This window comes from Xenopus tropicalis, chromosome 6 (assembly GCF_000004195.4).
Source record: "Xenopus tropicalis strain Nigerian chromosome 6, UCB_Xtro_10.0, whole genome shotgun sequence".
NCBI lineage: Eukaryota > Metazoa > Chordata > Amphibia > Anura > Pipidae > Xenopus > Xenopus tropicalis.
Window position 1 is genome coordinate 53,382,767 of NC_030682.2, and position 20,645 is coordinate 53,403,411.

Sequence of the window (20,645 nt, forward strand, 5' to 3'; positions counted from 1 at the left end):
ACAAATATATACCTCTTGTACCAAATTGTTCAGAAAGACCGAGACCTTATTTGTGCTTCCTTCAGGACATAGGAAGGGGATCTCTGCTGCCAAAACCACGCTTGCTCGATGGATCAAAGAAACAGACACCCTTGCAACTGCAAGCTCATTCTACCAGGGCCTTGGGAGCCGCTTGGGCTCAGAAATTTGGCATCCGCTGACCAGATTTGCAAAGTGGCAACTTGGTCCTCCTTACACACCTTTACAAGATTTTAGCAATTTAATACTTACCTGTCTGCAGAGGCGGCCATAGGCCAAAAAATCCTCCAAGCAGGAGTTTCTTAAGGATTTCCTCCCTCCTTTGTCTCAGGGGCATCTTTGGTATGTCCCCACTGTTTCGGTGCCCCCCTTGACGTGAGAGAAAGGGAGATTTATGTTATTATCATTAAATCCTTTTCTCTCCAGTCGTAAGTGGGACACAGGACTCCCCCCCACACCCCTGAACTCAGTTCAGGTTACCAGACTTGTATGTAGGATAGTTGGCTATAGTTATGTTCCTATTTGAGTTTATTAACTGAGTGCTGATCATAGAGCAAGGGGGGATAAAGGGAGTGGGAGTGGCTGCAGTTCTTACATCACTGCAGTGTCCTGCCTACTGGTGGGAGGTGCCCCACTGTTCATGTGTCCCCCTTACGACTGGAGAGAAAAGGATTTAACGGTAAGTACACAAATTTCCCTTTCTCTGAAATAGGGCAGTCCTTGGGAAAGTTTCCTAAGTTTGGCAACTGCCTTTTACCACAATTAAGAATGGTATTACCCCCTCCATCTCAAAACGCCATGAGGGAGAAACCACACTTTAACCCTATCAGGGCTTTTAAAATTTGACATCCAGCGCACCCAGCATTTTTGGAATTCACACCCATCCTAGCCTCTGAAACCTCTTATCTGCAGATTAAAGTGATAGTAAAACTTCTCAGGTCATACCACAATTGTATTCTTCATCAAAATGTGTATATACAGTGGAGGAAATAATTATTTGACCCCTCACTGATTTTGTAAGTTTGTCCAATGACAAAGAAATGAAAAGTCTCAGAACAGTATCATTTCAATGGTAGGTTTATTTTAACAGTGGCAGATAGCACATCAAAAGGAAAATCGAAAAAATAACTTTAAATAAAAGATAGCAACTGATTTGCATTTCATTGAGTGAAATAAGTTTTTGAACCCCTACCAACCATTAAGAGTTCTGGCTCTCACAGAGTGGTTAGACACTTCTACTCAATTAGTCAACCTCATTAAGGACACCTGTCTTAACTAGTCACCTGTATAAAAGACACCTGTCCACAGAATCAATCAATCAAGCAGACTCCAAACTCTCCAACATGGGAAAGACCAAAGAGCTGTCCAAGGATGTCAGAGACAAAATTGTAGACCTGCACAAGACTGGAATGGGCTACAAAACCATTAGCAAGAAGCTGGGAGAGAAGGTGACAACTGTTGGTGCGATTGTTCGAAAATGGAAGGAGCACAAAATGACCATCAATCGACCTCGCTCTGGGGCTCCACGCAAGATCTCACCTCGTGGGGTGTCAATGATTCTGAGAAAGGTGAAAAAGCATCCTAGAACTACACGGGAGGAGTTAGTTAATGACCTCAAATTAGCAGGGACCACAGTCACCAAGAAAACCATTGGAAACTCATTACACCGCAATGGATTAAAATCCTGCAGGGCTCGCAAGGTCCCCCTGCTCAAGAAGGCACATGTGCAGGCCCGTCTGAAGTTTGCCAATGAACACCTGAATGATTCTGTGAGTGACTGGGAGAAGGTGCTGTGGTCTGATGAGACCAAAATAGAGCTCTTTGGCATTAACTCAACTCGCTGTGTTTGGAGGAAGAAAAATGCTGCCTATGAGCCCCAAAACACCGTCCCCACCGTCAAGCATGGGGGTGGAAACATTTTGCTTTGGGGGTGTTTTTCTGCTAAGGGCACAGGACAACTTATTCGCATTAACGGGAAAATGGACGGAGCCATGTATCGTGAAATCCTGAACCTCTGCCAGAAAACTGAAAATGGGTCGTGGATGGGTGTTCCAGCACGACAATGACCCAAAACATACAGCAAAGGCAACAAAGGAGTGGCTCAAGAAGAAGCACATTAAGGTCATGGAGTGGCCTAGTCCAGCGTTTTTCAACCACTGTTCCGCGGCACACTAGTGTGCTGCGAGATGTTGCCTGGTGTGCCGTAGGCAGGGCACCAATGTACTAGGGGGGCACTGCTCTTGGCACCAATGTACTAGGGGGGCACTGCTGCTGGGCACCAATGTACTAGGGGGGCACTGCTGCTGGGCACCAGTGTACTAGGGGGGCACTGCTTTTGGCACCAATGTACTAGGGGGGCACTGCTGCTGGGCACCAATGTACTAGGGGGGCACTGCTCTTGGCACCAATGTACTAGGGGGGCACTGCTGCTGGGCACAGAGTTAAATTTTTTAACATTTTCTAATGGTGGTGTGCCTCATGATTTTTTTCATGAAACAAGTGTGCCTTTGCCCAAAAAAGGTTGAAAAACACTGGCCTAGTCAGTCTCCGGACCTTAATCCAATAGAAAACCTATGGAGGGAGCTCAAGCTCAGAGTTGCACAGAGACAGCCTCGAAACCTTAGGGATTTAGAGATGATCTGCAAAGAGGAGTGGACCAACATTCCTCCTAAAATGTGCCCAAACTTGGTCATCAATTACAAGAAACGTTTGACCTCTGTGCTTGCAAACAAGGGTTTTTCCACTAAGTATTAAGTCTTTTTTTGTTAGAGGGTTCAAAAACTTATTTTACTCAATGAAATGCAAATCAGTTGCTATCTTTTATTTAAAGTTATTTTTTCAATTTTCCTTTTGATGTGCTATCTGCCACTGTTAAAATAAACCTACCATTGAAATGATACTGTTCTGAGACTTTTCATTTCTTTGTCATTGGACAAACTTACAAAATCAGTGAGGGGTCAAATAATTATTTCCTCCACTGTATGTCAAATTATTTTCCTCAAATTGACACACTTCTATGTAAATTGAACATAGATTACTTCAGCTTTAAAAACACACTGGACTCCAACTTCCCTATGGAGGAATTCAGGGATGAAACGTTCTACCTTGCAGCTCCTTACCTCTAGAATTTAAAAACAAAAGATAGAAGTGGGTGCGGATGGTGTAAAAATACGGTGGCTCCAGGAGTGGATTAGACAGCCAGGAAAGTATGGGAAGATAAGTGAAGAAATGTAGTGAGGAGCAGAGGAGTGAAGGGCTTGAATGTTTCCTATGCTATATTTTGCTTAACAGGCAGCCATGACAGAGATTTTACCAGGGAATGAGCAGGAGCAGCACAGTTTAACATTGATAATGAAAGGCCAAGGAGGAAAACCTTATTGTCATCTACATTGTAGCACCATGAGATAATATCAGCAGTGGGCAAGCCTGAGATGACTTGGGTAGAATAGCTGTAGCTGAACAAGCTGTAAACCCCTCTAGTTCTGAGGAGTCACCTGCAATATGGATAAAGGTGATCTGTAAAACCATACCAAATGTCAGGGTTCAACGGAGAAGGATGGTTGGCATTGGGCAGGGAGGGAGAACCTGAGAAACTGATGTGGAAGCTTTGACATTAGAATAGATTATGGCAGTTATGGGAGAAATCTCTGTTTACATGTCTACAAGTCCCAATGCAACAATCTTCATAAGATATAAGTAAGATACTGTATATAACCCAAGAATTTGTAGCATTTGCTGTGACTTTATAATAGATCTGAATTGCAGTTTAAATAAAGAGCAATGTGGCCCAGGTTGTCCTGTTGCTCCAAAACTGAGTTGATCCATGTTACATTCGCTCTCTGTCACTGAGATGAAATAAAGTTCATAATTTTAAGATACTTTCACTGTGTCTGCCCCAAGTCACAGCTGTGTTCTTTTACTTATTACTTAGTCAACTGGCTGTTGGGCACAGTGCTCTTCAGGTTAGGGTGAGCAGATCACTTGAAAATTCAGGGACACATCAAGAAAATCCAGCCAGAAGGGCTGCACTGATTGCAATTAAATGCAATAACACTGCAACATGCATTTGTTAGACATGTCCCTGAATTTTTAGGAGGTCTGGTCACCCTACTCCAGGTGCCTATTTAATGTTTATCTGCAGGAGGATCACTGGCAGCTTCGCTAGCGTGCTTGTTTTCTGTGCAACAGCGTGGGGCTCTGGAGCATTACCATTCAGTAATCAGTACATACCCACACATGGAATATTCCATTCAGGCATCTCAGGACTGTCTCAGATTCTACTGGTTACAGGAAATGTGCAGCAAAATGTAATTTCTCTCTGTAGCTGGAGTGTTGTGATTAACTACATCTGCATACAGTGCAACTAGGCCCAAAGGATTGCTCATATGAAACTTTATTAAAATATACTGTATTTCTATAAACACATTAAAACAATTGCAGTGCCTGAAAAAATTGCTAAGAAAAGGAAATTCACACAATGTACAGTAAGAATTTAGTGACTAAAGCCTCTGTCAGTGTCCAACTGTGCGCAGAACCTCGAGAGCTAGCGATGCCACCGCAACATCAGCATTCAAACTGCATGAGAGAAAACACGGCAAGTGTTAATACAGGGGGAAAAGCATTAAAACAGAAGTGAATACAATGGTGGGGTCTCAGAGTATTAGTACTCACATTATATCTTGGACTCACCCAGTTCAACATTTGTGAACATTAAAGGAGAGGGAGCTCTAGTTGTTTGCCATTTACCCCAAGCCTGCCCATGTGAGATTCAGACTTCAATTTTAGCCCACTTTACAGTTCCTACCATCCAGCTATATAATATACTGACAATACTCTGGCGTGTCTTTCACAAAGCGCTTGGAACGTATATATCTCATGAGCCAAGATAAGGATTCTAAAAATACATGCCTTTAACTCGCCAAAACAGAAGTGTCCCAAGTGTTACACATGGAGCAGGCTTCTTTCCACTGCTGACAATGACCCTGTGCAGTATTTGTGAGAGCTCCTCGGATATTTCTACTACGTGTGGATACCGACCATCAATTAACCCCGAAGTTACACATCATTGTACATGTAATTTCTCTCTTTATTTGCTTTTTGACCTTTTTATTTTGTTGATTTGGATGAGCCTTGAGGCAGCTATACATGACCCTACCTTGTCCATCGATTAGCTTGTGGGACAAACACAGTGATGCTATGCATTCCGTATGTCTGCACCCATGCCGACACATTGCCTGTGACTGCAGACACGGGAGCTAGCAGTGGCCAGTAGATTATGGCTATTATGAGTTATTGTGTGTCTTTGCACATTTTTTACATAAGCCCAACTGAATTAGCTCATGTCAAAATGGTATATTTTCCCTTTAAATAGTACGTGAATATGAATTGAGTTTAGTGGGCCACTAAACTGAAAACTGAACTGAAACTGTATGATACTTTTTTAACAGCATGCCATTCTCAATTTAAGACTGGGTCACAACAGTGGCTAAACCAGTGCCTGAAGCAGCAAGCTTTATTTAGGATCTTTATAAAGAACATATACTATAAGCTCTGGGAACTGTGTCTTGCATCCTCCACGTTACCAGAAATGTGGTATGGGCTATACCCCCCCCATAAGTCATGGTATAGCCCCAGCCCTGAGCAAGTGCACTTGTGGACATACTGTACATGAGCCCTGTCATCTTCTCAACAAGCTGGTATTTTTTTTAATTTAAATTCTCTCACCAACCATTTGTGCAACAACTGATGGATAAACAGATAGATAAACGTACGTGGAACTGTTATTCATTATAAGTAAGCTCCAGTGCTACTGTACGGTCTTTGGTTCAGTAACACAGAGCCCAGGGCTTGGAAGTGAGGCACTAGCAGAAAGCTGGGAGACTTTTAGTGGAATAATACATTTTATTAGAGCAAATAAAAAGGATCACCCACATATTATTATGGAAATTTTAGGCGTAATCCGCCCATCAGTTTTTCTTCTCCCTGCTCATATGTCACTTTGAGAACATGTTTGTACTCATGTCTCTTTAATATTCTATTCCCTAGGCAGAAACAAAAAGTGAGCACTAGAAACTCAAAAGAGAGACACTTTTTTATTCCTTATCATAATAAAACTAAATCTGTTTAGAGACACACAAAGTGATGCCATCTGGATTGTATCACAATAGAGGGTAAAGGTTTGCAGTCAGAAAAGGGCATATGGAAATAGAAATGTGTCAGGCAGCAGGAGTCAGAATGAATCCTCAGGCAACCTTTTCGAAAATGGGCAAAAAATGTAAAAAGGCCAATCTTTCATTTTCTGAACTGTAATGCTGTATTGGGGGGAGGGGGGGGAAGAAGATGGGTGAACCTATATATAAGCAGTGTGACACAGACAACATTCACACATGGCTGATCTGATAAAACTGAGCAGATGTGTTTTGGGCATATTGTGTAGGGGGTTTGCTGGTGGGGGCCTAAACATTTTTTTATAAACTTGCTTGGCAAGAATGGGAGGAATTCTAAAAAGGACAGAGCTAAGGCTGGCCATGTGGCAGATCTTTAACCTTCATGGGGACAATATCTGGCTTATCCAAAGGTCTGGGCCTTGCACCACCGACCAGATAATAAATGCAGCTATGCAGGCAGTTGGGACAAGAATGACTTTGACATACAAATGACATATTTGATCTGACAGCAGAATCAAACCTGCTCGAGACAGATATCAATCAGGCAGGCCCAGTGTTGGACTGGCCCATCAGGATACCAGGAAAACTCCCGGTGGGCCCAGGTGTCAGTGGGCCCCCATGCTCACCCAGCCATTTGCTTTGTATGCCTATACCATGGTCATTCCTCATTTCTATATGAGAACAAAGAAAAGAAATGAAAGGAAGGATAGGTAATAATATGTATAGAGAAGTGATTAAGAAAATAAAGAAGGTGAGTTAAGAGTGAGGGAAAAATAGTTTGAAGAGTGGGCCCACAGTCTAAGGTATTCTGACGGGCCCCTGCCTCCCCAGTCTGACACTGGGCAGGCCTGTTGGCTGCCACCATACATGGGCCAATATACAGCTGACAGACCAAGTCTGCAGTTTTTATTGGCCTGTGTATGGCCACCTTTAGTTTTGTATTGGTTTAGACAGTTCCTAAATATAAGGATATTGTGGCATTATATAAGGCATGTAGTCCTTAGGGTGAAGTAGGTTTGTAGCAACAAAATAATTGTGGTATCAGGGTTTAAAGCAGTTGATCAGCAAAGGATTTTTATGTTGCCAAGCGAGCGGATCTTCACCCGATATCCCCACCTACGGGTGGGCGATATCGGGTAGCAAGAAACTTTACATTTGTGGTTATGGGCAGTCGGTTCGGGGACCGCATCAACGAGCCGATGCGGTCCCCGATCTGACTGGATTTTCTAACCTGGCCGATCGAGATCTGGCCAATTTCAGGCCAGATATCGGTCAGCCAGGCCAAGGGACCGATATCGGCAGCTATAGTCAGCCCGTGTATGGGGACCTTTACTCAGGCACCTTCCCACTGATTGGAGGAGGGCAGCCTCCTTCTGCCTTTACACATACATTAAACATGATCACATGGGCTGACTATTTGAGACAATTCTCACAACAGAAATATATGCTGGATGGTAAATGCACAGGCATCCATTTGATAACTCCATTGACTGGGCCATTAAGTTGGATAAGTTCAATGTGGCCAAAATGTGCACTATATAACCAAAAAGCCGCAGGCTGCCGGGGGTGGCAAACAAAGTAGTAGTAGTGTAACAATGACAATGTTCCCCGTAAGTAGATGCAAGGGCAGCCCTCTCCATCATTAGATAATTAGAGAACAATGGAGTGCTGCCATCCTGGGCCATTTCACTTCACTTTTATCTGTCTGAGAGCTGCAAATGTATTTTCTCACTATAATACCTATTGTGCCACTTGTTTTTATGTGCCAGCTTTAAACAAAGGGCCATTATGTGAGTCAAACGGAAAGCAAATTAAGAAAAATAAATACACCAAGTAACACAGCAGTCTCCCACACTCAAATCCGGATCAAAGGAGACCTCTCTGTGAGGGTGAAGCTCGGAGGGAGTGATATGGGCGAAGAGGTGGATGGAATAAAAAGGAGAAGGGGTAATATGAGAAGCTTGTAGTGCAGAGGGGGCTGGGGATTTACAGAACAGACTGGGTGGGAGGGGAAGGAAAACAGTTTGAAGATTTAGTCACATGAGCAGAGTAAGGCAATAGCAGCTCCTTTGTTCATAGTAACAAGGGAACACTCCTGCATGATTCCGTGTCTCTCCATATAGAGTTGTGTTGCAAGGAGTCAGTGAGCTATACATGCACATATGCATGTCAGGGCTGTACAAATAACATTTGGTATAAAATGGTATACATGGGGAACAATACTAAAAACTTGGGAAGGCCAGTATTCAATTTTACAAATGTGGCAGCCCTGGACAAGAGTGGTAGACCCTGTTAGGTGATGCTGAGCAATGCTGGGAATTGTAGTTCATAACAGCAGTAGGGTCACAATTCCTACTGCAATTCAGCAGTACACTGGAAATTTGCACGCATGACTTTTCTTACCTGGCATCCTGAGCCAGCCTCTTTATTGTTTGTATAAGAAAATCCCCTTCACCTTTCATACTTTCTAAATGTTTCTCATTTGATGTTATCTGGAAAGGAAGAGAAGCCAATGAGCCATTACAAAAATAAAAAGCAGCTCCAGAAACATCAGGTTGTGGATCTTCCCAGGTCTCTTGTTGTAATAACCAGATGAGCAGCCCATTGCAATTGCACTGGGTAACTTGGGGTCTAAAACTTTCCGACTTCCTCCCCGACAGATATCAGGCCCCAAACCAGCCACATATCTATTGGGATAGGCTTGTTGTTGATGTGGTTCTTTCCCAGCAGCCCTTAGTAGGCCTCACAGTATGATTGTTGGCCAAAGATCAGATTAGCCTGATATGGCCCAGCACATGCAATTCTCTCTTTGGCAAGGGCTGTGTATAGCCAGCTTTACAGATACGTTTGAACTCCTAGCATCCCAGCAACAGCCAAAGGCCAGGCAGCTGCTGGGAATTATATTTCAATAACATCCGGGAGGCATATGCTGCCATGTCTGCAGTACAACACAGTAATAAATGTTATTTATATAGATCAGCAATGATTGCACATTACGACTGGTGATGCTGTTTAAGGGGTAGCTGTAAGAATACATATTGTCAGAATTGGGGTGCCATATCCTTAGTGAATCTGTCTTTGTTCTAAAAATCCGCCAAAATTCAGTCCATGATTGTTTCTTATAGTTATTGACATACTGTTTTATTATTGTTCTCCCACGACCTAACATTTGCTCTTACTCACATAAGCACACACGTCTGAGCCCCTGACTGGAACAACTGGTGGTAGGGAAGTAGAATTGTTTGGCTGAGCCGCATGTGATTTACAAGGTAAAACAAAACACATTGTAGCATTGCTCCGCAGGCAGAATGCCTTAAAGCTGAACTGAGCTCTTGGTAACAGGAAAAAAGCTGCATAGAAAGAAACAACTGACTACAGTGTGGCTGATAGTTTCATGGCCAGGATACAAATGCCTCTGAGAATCACTGACTGCTAAACATTTACTGCATCATTCATCGCACTTTCAGTAGCAGAGCCAGAAATACCAAGAAATGCAGGCTGAGAAAAGCAGATCAGCCACCACATGACTGTGCCCTTAGGGGAACGCCAGAATGGGTTGTACCCAGAGTCACTGCATCAGCCTGGGTGCAGACACACACAATGGATTTTGAAGCAAAAATGCAACTCACGCATTTGAGTGCTGAAATCCACACCGTGAGTCTGCACTCAGGCCAACGTAGTGACTAGGGTGCAGATAGAGGGGAGTGCAGATTCCAACAGAAGGGCTGTTTCTCAACCTGTGCTTATACAAACACCAAGAAACAGCCTAGTCTGACAATAGCCTTCAGCCAGTCCCACAATGGGTGGATTTTTGGCCTGTATAATCACAGGTCGAGAATCGTCCCCCCTTGTGGCAGTGGCCTTTATCTCATTTTTTTATTTTTCAGTCCCCACATTATTTTGTAGAGACCTTTTTGCAGCAAAGCTATAGCCCAGACTAAAAGACCTGGGGCAGAACTGCACCTCCCCCTGTCTGCCCCACAATATCATTATTATCATTTACACATATTTTTCCAATAATTAAAACACTGGATGTTATTTAGCAGACTTAAAAGAGTTGTTCACCTTTGTACAACATACACAGATCTAACAGTTCACATTAATAGAACAATCTTTGCCATATACAGTTAACAAAAAATGTGCAGCTGGAGAGATATTCACCTCAGAATCTCCCTCTGCTGATCCCTTACTTCTACACAGACCCTGTGCTGGGGGCGTCAGTGACCCCTATAAACACTACAGTCGCTTTTTTGCTTATTTATATGATGTTACACATAGTACTGGCCAGGGCCGCCATCAGGGGGTCACAGCGGGTACAGCTGTCCCGGGCCCGGGCAATTTTTACTTTTAAAGGGGGCCTGGCGGTGCTACAGTTTTCTTTGTAGCTCGGGCCCCCTTTAATAAAATCCGGGCCCTGTCATTGGTCAGCTAGATGTTTGCGCCCCGTGTGTACGGGTGACGTCTACGCACGGGGCGCAACCTTATAAAAGGGCCTGTGTGCATTCGCGTGTAGACAGAAGTGTAGAAGCGTCGCGCGTGAAGGATACGAAGCCACCGGAGAAGACGCCGAAGAGCAGAAGTAAAACTGCTGCTGGGCACCAATGTAATAGGGGGGGCCACGGGGCACACTGACTTATGGGGGCACTGCTGCTGGGCAACAATGTACTAGGGGGGCACTGCTGCTGGGATCCAATGTACCAGGGGGGCACTGCTGCTGGGCACCAATGTACTAGGGGGGCACTGCTGCTGGGCACCAATGTACTAGGGGGGCACTGCTGCTGGGCACCAATGTACTAGGGGCACTGCTCTTGGTACCAATGTACTAGGGGGGCACTGCTGCTGGGCACCAATGTACTAGGGGGGCACTGCTGCTGGGCACCAATGTACTAGGGGGGCACTGCTGCTGAGCACCAATGTACTAGGGGGGCACTGCTCTTGGCACCAATGTACTAGGGAGGCACTGCTACTGGGCACCAATGTACTAGGGGGGCACTGCTGCTGGGCATCAATGTACTAGGGGGGCACTTCTGCTGGGCACCAATGTATTAGGGGGCACTGCTCTTGGCACCAATGTATTAGGGAGGCACTGTTGTTGGGCACCAATGTATTAGGGGGGCCCTGGATACCAATGTTTTAGGGGCACTGGCTACCAATGTTTGTGTGTCCTTTGTACTGATGGGAGGGGTCACTGGGGGAGGGGCCATTAGGGGGCAGAGCGTGGGAGGAAGAGGAGGGCCCTGAAAATTTTGTTGTGAGGGGCCCCGTGATTTCTGATGGCGGCCCTGGTACTGGCAGCAGACTTAACTCCTATTGGCTGTGTCTCCTGTCAGTCTGCCATTACTTCCTGCAGAATGCTGCAAATCTAACATAACAGTATGTTAGATTTGTGATATGCTGAGTCTGTTTTCCTATGCCATTGCAAGGGAGATGATCTCCAATGATCTTTCAATGTATGCAAGTGGTTAGAGTGCACAAGCAACCAATGAACTGGTCCAATAGGAAAAAAGGGCAAAGCCTGGACGTGATGATGTAAGCAAATAGAAGTTCTCAGTGTGTCCCTTCAGAAAACTGATCAGAGAGACAGAAGAAGCTCTGATCTAACAGGTATAATAAGTAGCTCTTACAGTGGCCTTTTTATTTATTTATTTTTTTTAATGGAAAATGAACTAACACGCTGAGAGCATTGTTGGTGGTTTAAAATGACTTGGCAATTGAAGGTGAACAAACTCTTTAAGGAATAGAGATCCAAAGTGCAGAAAGATCCCTATCTGGAAAACCCCAGGTCCCAAGCATTCTGCATAACAGATCCTATACCTGTATAACATCTCCATCGTCTTTAGTTTTAATCCTTCAGATTCACCACCTAAATAACAAGCCCTAAATATAATAGCTTAAAAAACGCAATCTGCTGCCTTCTGCCCCCATGTACTAATGCACTGGCAGGCACAGAATGTGTCGGTGCATACGAGAGTTTGCTGCACAAATGCATATTTCTGTATTTTCGCACACACCTTGTGCCACTGATAAGCGGATGCCGTGCCTTTTACTGCATTTATAAACTGGGCATGAAAGGTAATAGATCATGTTTTCTTCACTTGTGCCACAACCTTAAAGGTTCATGGATGGAGGTCAATTTTGATGAAATTTTGTCATCTTTATAGTCACATAAGGAATTTAGGTTGAAAAAGAAACCAGTCCATCAATTCAAGCCCTTCAAGAGAAGCTGCCACAGCCCAAGGACTAACACTCATGCACACAATATCATTTTTCTTAAGAATTCTTTCTAACATAAAGCAATGTCATATATAAAAAGTAATTCTTAGGGGCTGATTTACTAAGACACGAATTCGAATCCGAATTGGAAAAATTCCGATTGGAAAACAAACATTTTGCGACTTTTTCGTATTTTTTGCGATTTTTTCGGCGCCTTTACGACTTTTCGGAAATTGTCACGCCTTTTTCGTTACCAATACGATTTTCGCGAAAAATGCGAGTTTTTTTGTAGCCATTATGATTCGCTCGTATCTTGTCGCGACTTTTTCGTATTGAGCGCTCGTAAGCGGCGGCCGAAACTTTCAGACTTAGCATGATTTTGGAAGCCTCCCATAGGACTCAATGGCACCCTGCAGCTCCAACCTGGCCCAAGAAAAGTCACCATGAATGAATGAATGAATCCAAACGCTACGAAAAAATCGTAACATTTTGCGCAACTTTCGGAATAGCTACGAAAAAGGCGCGACTTTTCGCGCAAGTTTTAACGCTACAAAAAATCGCCAGATTTTGCGCAACATTCGGATGGCAATGAAAAAGTCGCGATAATTTTCCGAAAAAATCGCCAAATACCGATCATTACGAAAAAAACGCAATCGGACGCATTCGGCCGGTTCGTGAGTAAGTAAATGGGCCCCTTGGTGTCAGTGTTTGGAAATTAAAATAAAACCAGTAAAATTAAGAAATTGGAGCAGGGTCTGAAGTGTGTGATTAGGCAATGAGTGCAGATGGCCAGTAGAATTGTGCTTTTGGTTTGGGCCAATGGTCTGAGCAAGTATTTCAGAGCGGAAGCGAGAAGGAGAATCTGCGTTCCAAAATGAGGCATCGGCAGATGAATACCAAAATTGAAAGGGTAACACCAAGCACACCAGACAGCAGGATATTCTTCTTAAAACTCGATCTTTATTTGTCCATTAAAAACAAAAACGCCTAACGCATTTCGTACACTAATGTACTTAATCATAGGCAGAGATTGAAACAAAACATGGGAGGGTTTTTATAGTGAAGTGGCCAAAATTCAAAAACCAACGTAACAATGATTGACAATTCAAACCACACCCCTTCATTCTTAAACTTAAAGGAACAGTAACACCAACAAATTAAAGAGTTTTAAAGTAAAAGAAATATAATGTACTGTTGCCCTGCACTGGTAAAAGTTGTGTGTTTGCTACAGTAACTCTACTATAGGTTATATATAATAAGCTGGTGTAGCCCCGGGGGCAGCCATTGAAGCTGGAAAAAAGGAGAAAAGGCACAGGTTACATAGCAGATTGTCTGAGCCCCGTTCAGACAAATATGAGAAACTTCTGCGCCTTGAAGTCAAATGGATCTTTCAATTGGGCACGCGTCATCCTAATGGCTTGAATTCTGTTTTCGATATTACCTGTTATGTTTAATTTATTTACAAATCAATTGTGTTGTTATATTGCTTATCTGTATACTTGTATATTTATTGTCATCATCTTGTCAGCTCAATGAATTTATCTTAGAATATAATTATAATGGACTGTTTTAATGAAGAAATGAGTTATTGTAAACGAGATCACTATTGATGAGTTCACCATAAATGAGATAATATTAATATGAGAGAAGGAGAAAAAAAAACTATTCCCTCTTTAATATTGAATCTATTAATTAACTAATAATTTGGACTTTGTAATTAACTTATTAGTGCTATCACAATTCAATTCTACAAATTAGTTTATTTTGGATCTCATTTGCTTTAATAGTAAACTTCGTTGCGATCCGTTCATATATTCGATGTTGAATTTAAATAAAAACCTTAACTTATTTTGACTTACAAATATTTGATGGCATGTACATTTAAAATTTAATTAATTTAACTTATTTTGACTTGATTGTATGTTGATGTCAGTAATTACTCTAGTAGTAATATGTGGGATATTCTTCATTCTTAAGAATGAAGGGGTGTGGTTTGAATTGTCAATCATTGTTACGTTGGTGTTTGAATTTTGGCCACTTCACTATAAAAACCCTCCCATGTTTTGTTTCAATCTCTGCCTATGATTAAGTACATTAGTGTACGAAACACGTTAGGCGTTTTTGTTTTTAATGGACAAATAAAGATCGAGTTTTAAAAAGAATATCCTGCTGTCTGGTGTGCTTGGTGTTACCCTTTCAATTTTGGAGTTCACCTTGGCTACGGGTTCGGGGCTTCGAGCACCTGGACCACCACTGGACTACGGTGAGAAAAATGAAAAATTATTGGTGAACTTTGTATAAAGTACTTACGAAAAATGCTTTAGCTCCTAGTTGTTGCTCTGTGCTGCAACCAAATACAACTGCAAAAATCCAAAAATAGGAAAAAAAAGCTCCAGCAGATTAACTGCAAAACATTTATTATGGGTAGTGGTAACACGACATGTTTCGGGTTAATACCCTTTATCAAGTGATAAAGGGTATTAACCCGAAACATGTCGTGTTACCACTACCCATAATAAATGTTTTGCAGTTAATCTGCTGGAGCTTTTTTTTCCTATTTTTGGACTACGGTGAGCTTTGTTACCGCACTTTTATGTACTTACAACCTTTTGGACTGAGTGATAGACCCGGGGTATCTACACCCGGGTCTTAGCTTTATATTTGGTACGATTTGTTTCTTCTATTGCAGCATTTAATATACACTTAAGCTTTTTCACATTTATACTTATTGCTCTAGTGCGTTTTTCTCTTAATTGTTTTGAGTTGATCGGCAGATGAATAGACAGGTCTTCTGTAATATCGCAGGATGGTCTGTCAAACAGTCTCCCCAAGGCCCCACAACTGGCCGAATATTTTTGGCAGTGTGGTTAAAATGGTTTATCAGCAAGAAATAGAGAGAGAGAGAATGACAGGGAAGGCAGACCCACCAACACCTCTTCCAGAGTCAATTGGAATAATTGCCCCACTTTATTCAAACATAAAGCTGTTTTTCTATAAGGACAGAACACTGGCCTTCAGTCTTTTTAGTCAAGCCTTCCTTTGCGATGACACATTTGTTCTTGTTCCTTTAGCTCAGAATATGGTTAGACACAGGTCTGAACTGGGGTTTAAAATAGACCATAGGGTTTCCAGTACACAGAGGCTCAAACAGCACCCCCACCAGCCCAAAAAATAGTGACTGTCTATGGGATCTTACAGCAGCCCCTACAGATTGCCAGTCTGGGCCTGGAAAGACACCATAAAAACATGTCCATAGCATTAATTAACAGTGTTAAGGATGTTAAAGATGATGAATAACCATTTACTGTCAAGTTTCACCATAACTGGACTTCAGACTGGGCCATTTTCCATCTCCTTAGGGCCGATAGTGGGGGAGGGGCACTCCTAAAGACTGTGAATACAAAACCTACTGCAATGTATTTATATGCCTAGACTCTGGCAGGAAATATAATGAAACCTGTTCTTTTCTGCATGTTCTGATTCTGATATCATGTTCATACTTCTGTGTATGAGGCTAAAAGGAATAACAAGTGTTTAGAGAATCATTTTCTGTTTAATACTTTGTCTTTAAATTCCCTATTCTAATAGATATATATATTTACCTAACGCCATCTGTTCCAGCCATGGAAATAGCAGTGTTTTGAATGTGTGGCTGCACAGTGGGCCCACTGTGTGCCTGAATAAACACTCTGCTGATCTTGATAGTTCATCTGAAAATCTGCAATGCACCAGTGAAACTAACCCGATACTCTTGTTAGCTGCCCTGTACAATGTCTTGGCTCTGTCTCATAGCATTTGGGGAGTACACAGGCAATCTAGGTAAAGGTTGAACGGGCTGCTTGTGTAGGGAACCCTGCTGGGAACGTGCTACTTTCCTTGCTCTGAGGGACTTGTTGGCATTATTTGGATGTAAATGACTCAGTGATCACTGATTGATGCTGCGTCTGATGGCGGATCTTGCCGTGAATCATCAGGTTTAATCACAAGTGAGTGCCAAATTGTGCTTTTCATCTCCCTTAATGTCTGTTCTTGCCACCTGACCTTAGAAACAGCAGCAGAAATGTTATTTTATGTTTGTGCACATATCTGCAATGCTTTTTGTTAGCATAATGATCACAAGTGTTAGGTTTAAGTATTGGGTTCTAAAGCTAAACTATCATGGCACGTGCTCACTTATCCCTACTATTCTGCTCTAATAAAAAATGGATTATATATTACCACTGTAATTATAAGGCATGCCATACATGGCAGAAATACTCATTTGGTAAGGTTGCCAAGTGGACAAGTTACAAGTGGACCTGGGCCTCATTTGGCCACCTGCATGCTGGGCCAAAGTGGTCTGATATGATCATTGGCCCTAGGGCCAATGGGCTGAATCAGCATCTTAAATCTGCCTGTATATGTCCACCTTAAAGGAGAAGAAAAGGATAATAAAGAGTTAATCTCAAGCTGCAGGCATACCTTCAGTTGTCTCAATAGTGCCCTTAAGTGTCCCCATATTTCACCTGTTCAGATGATCCGAAGCCAAACAGGAAGAAAAAACGCTGAGCTGTGTAAAGAAAGTTCCCATAATGCCTCACTCCTGCACCTAGGACCCAGACCAAGTGTACATGCTCAGTTTGTAAGACTATGAGTCAGCTTCCTGCTGACAAATCCACATTCCTAAGGGGGAAGGAGCAGGAGAGGGGAGAGAGCAGAGAGCTGCGTGTCTCTGGCACATGAATTACAGACCCAACAAATCTTTTTACAGAAAAGTCAGTGCAGCATTTCTGTGAGTGCTTATGGCTGTATTTACATAGACCTTTCTGATAAAGCTTACTTAGTTTTTACCTTTCTTTCTCCTTTAAGCATGTGCGTCAGAACCAGGTAGGACGCAGGGTCAGGCCCTGCCAGAATTACCCCCTTCCCTGGGGTTCCAGGAGATGATGTGGGCAGCCAGGGCAGGGAGCCACGGAGGTAAGAAAACTTTTGTGCAGTGAACCCCAACTCCCAGCTTGCAACCCAAAATCATCTTCCATGGCCACTGATCTTAAGAGTCACTAAAAAACTGCTGTATAGGGAACAACACTCACATTGGAGACTTTAAATACTACAGTTTCCAACATGTACTGTAAGGTTCTTACTCATTGGAGGTTAGCAGTTGCAATAATAAGAGCCAGTTAGTTCTTGATTTTGCCACTGCTCTGCCCCCCTGTATCAGTCCAACTAACTGGTCATGTTTTAAATCTGAGCATGTATGGCCACCTTTAAAATGCATGTGATATCCTGAATGCCATTTTCAAGGTCAGGGCTGACCTTTAAAGTGGCAGTACAACATTCCTGCTGCTGCCATTCATGCCTAGTATTTGCTTCCCAAATTTACTGCATTTCATTATTATTGGTCTGTGTGTGGGTGCTCAGGGCTGCCATTCTGATATTTGGCCAAGAATCAGCCTGATTTCTATCATTGTACAAATGGAAGCCTTGACATGATATCACAGCATAATATCTCTCCCGTGGGCAATAAGTTATATTAAGTTACATGGTTTATTCCCATACTGAGTACCTTGCCTTGCCTACTTTACAAGTTTACTCCAAATGTGGCCAGTAGTCCCCCAAGGATCCTCAGTATCAGCTAACACAAACATTCCTGGTAACTCAGCCCCTGGAATTTCCCTGAAACTCCTGCCAGAAATACTGAGTGAGGAGATCATGTGCAATCTTTGGGATATTTCATTATCTCATGAATGATATAAAATCAAAGCCAAGGTATAAATATCCACCCATTATGAGCAAAAGGAGTAGGTAAAAAAAGGAATAGGAAAAGGGTTTTTGTCTCTGCTTCTTGTATCACTAACCCACATTAGACAATATAGTACTATTGCTGACTGCTCTCAGCCCAATAATAGTGACTGTCTATGGCATCTTACAGCAGCCCCTCTGGCATTTGCCAGAACCCACAGATCGCCAGTCTGGGCCTGCCAACAGGCCACACCTATCTGCAATCCCACATTAAAATTACACACACAAACATTATATATCCATAGCATACAATGGATTTCAGGACTGTTCCTGAGAAATACAAAACAATATCTTTATGTTCTATATTTTTTTGTTCCCCTAGTTCCTAGGTTGTTGGCATTTATAAGTGTTTTTGTACAGTGTTGTGGCTCTAAGGCTCCTGCTGCACTAAGCAGATTTTGGTGCGTAACTGCATACTCAAGCAGTTTTGTGCCTGCACTCGCGCCGACGTAGTGGCTCTGGGCACAGGACAATAGGCTTTTTGCAATGTAGGGGCAGATTCTCGGCCTGCATTTATCCACAAATCCATCCCATATGACAAGACCCTAAGGGTGGCCATATAGGGGCAAATTTAAGCTGCTGATTCAGATCCTTCAGACCAATTCGACTATATGTTTATGATAGGTCTGCATATAAAATTGTAAAAATACTCATGTTCCTTCACCTAGGGAACTGTAGTTGCCCTATTTAGGCCTTCGTGAATGCAAACTCCCAAACATGGTGCTGAAGATGAACAGAGTTTAAGATTACATGGTAGCTGTACTTACCCAGAGAGAGTGTGCAAAGTGCAATTTTGAGCACAACTGCCATGTTTTTTTTCCTTCTGGTATAATCACAGACACAAATCGACAACTGCAGCCGTTGGTCCGATTTGCCAAAATAGATGCAACAAATAAAAAGTTGCCGTCAGAACGGTTTCTGAGACAGCGTGTGATGACTTGAAATCTACCACTGGCTTTGTGGTTAGCACTGCTGCCTTGTCTTTTGTTTGTAAATATGGTCTTCAAACTAATTACAAAATTCACAAAGGGCATCCTGCAATTGTACTACAGAGCATGATATAAGGACACATGTTCTTGGTTCCATCCTGGGGTCTTAAATTTATGCCTGAGCTAGAGAGGTGGATATGTAAGTAAAGCATACATAAGTGGTACGTATGTTGATTTTGTGGCCCACGTTCTATCAGCTTGAGGTTCTACAATGGGTTTAAATCCATAAAGCAACAAAAATGGTCTCATCCCCAACCAAGGCCTTATCTCAGATATATTCATTCTACTACAACCTTTATATCCATTTATTTTTAAACAGTAGGAGGGTATCGTTGTATTGAAAGTAATGTGTATGTTGTTTAGTGCTCCTTTAAATACAAGGCTTTTTTTTCTTTAATAAATATTGGAGCTGAGATCCTGCTGACTCTTATATTGTAAGGTTTGTTTGGGTACAACATGTTTTGCTGCCATACATAAAGGTTGCCTTTGTTACAACACACAATTATATCTCATTTTAATTGCTAGTTTGTTGAATTTTAATAGAAATTACTTGTCTTTATGAAGCTAATAAAGAACTGGGCATCTTTCTTTTATGCTGTTCTAATAGGAATTGAGGAGACATAAAGAATGGCATAATTGATATGTAAATGTGGTTAATTTTGAAAGTACAACATCTCCATCCAGGTAATAAAATGTTCTCCTTGTGTAGGAGAGAAATTGGAAACAAATGGAAATGAGTTAGCAGACTGTGTACAACAAAGGGAAAGTCCAGACTGGAAGGAGATATCTAGCAAGGACACAGAAAGAATAATGATAAAGATACTGTTCATTACTGATTGGGTTTATACTATAAATGCCAAAATAATGAGTCCCACTACTGCCTGATAATATTTATATAAAGATTACTTCATAAGATGTCATTCTAGGTAATAGGTCCTCATTTCAAAGCATTCCAGGATGTGGGCCAGCACAGTATTATCAGTATTATCCAGAATGCTCGGGCCTGGGGTTTTCCAGATAAGGGCAGGAGCATAACTACAGAGGAAGCAGACCCTGCGGTTGCAGGGGGGCACAAGAGTGTAATTAACAATCAATTTCAATATATCACAGTAGAATAGATTAACTTACCAATGTTTAGGGGCCGTAAATTGAATTATGTTTTCTAATTACACCACTGGATAAGGGGTCTTTCTGTAATTTTGATCGCCATACTTTAATTCTACTAGGAAATTATTTAAACATGACATAAAACCAATAGGATTGTTTTCCTCTAAGTATTAATTATATCTTAATTAGGATCAAGTACAAGGAACTGTTTTTTAAAATGTAAATTATTTTATTAAAATGGAGTCTGTAGGAGATGGCTTTCCTGTCATTCTGGACTTTCTAGATACCAGGTTTCCAGATAACAGATCCCTTACCTGAACATGAAACTTGTCCCTGCTATGGAGAGGTCTGTTTATTATACCGCAATGAA

General features: G+C 42.2%; 1 protein-coding gene across 2 annotated transcripts in view; it reads right to left on the reverse strand.

Moving 5' to 3' along the window:
• Positions 1-4,393: 4,393 nt before the first annotated feature.
• ulk4 (unc-51 like kinase 4) overlaps positions 4,394-20,645 on the reverse strand; it is a 227,143-nt gene continuing 210,891 nt past the window's right edge. The window contains exons 37-38 of one of the 2 annotated variants that reach the window (XM_002940722.5): positions 8,589-8,677; positions 4,394-4,593 (exon numbers count right to left, since the gene is read on the reverse strand). In XM_002940722.5, coding sequence (XP_002940768.2) covers positions 4,530-4,593; positions 8,589-8,677 — 153 coding nt within the window. In that variant the 3' untranslated portion in view covers positions 4,394-4,529. The remainder of the gene's footprint in view (positions 4,594-8,588; positions 8,678-20,645) is intronic. The other variant, XM_018094985.2, reaches the window with a different exon arrangement.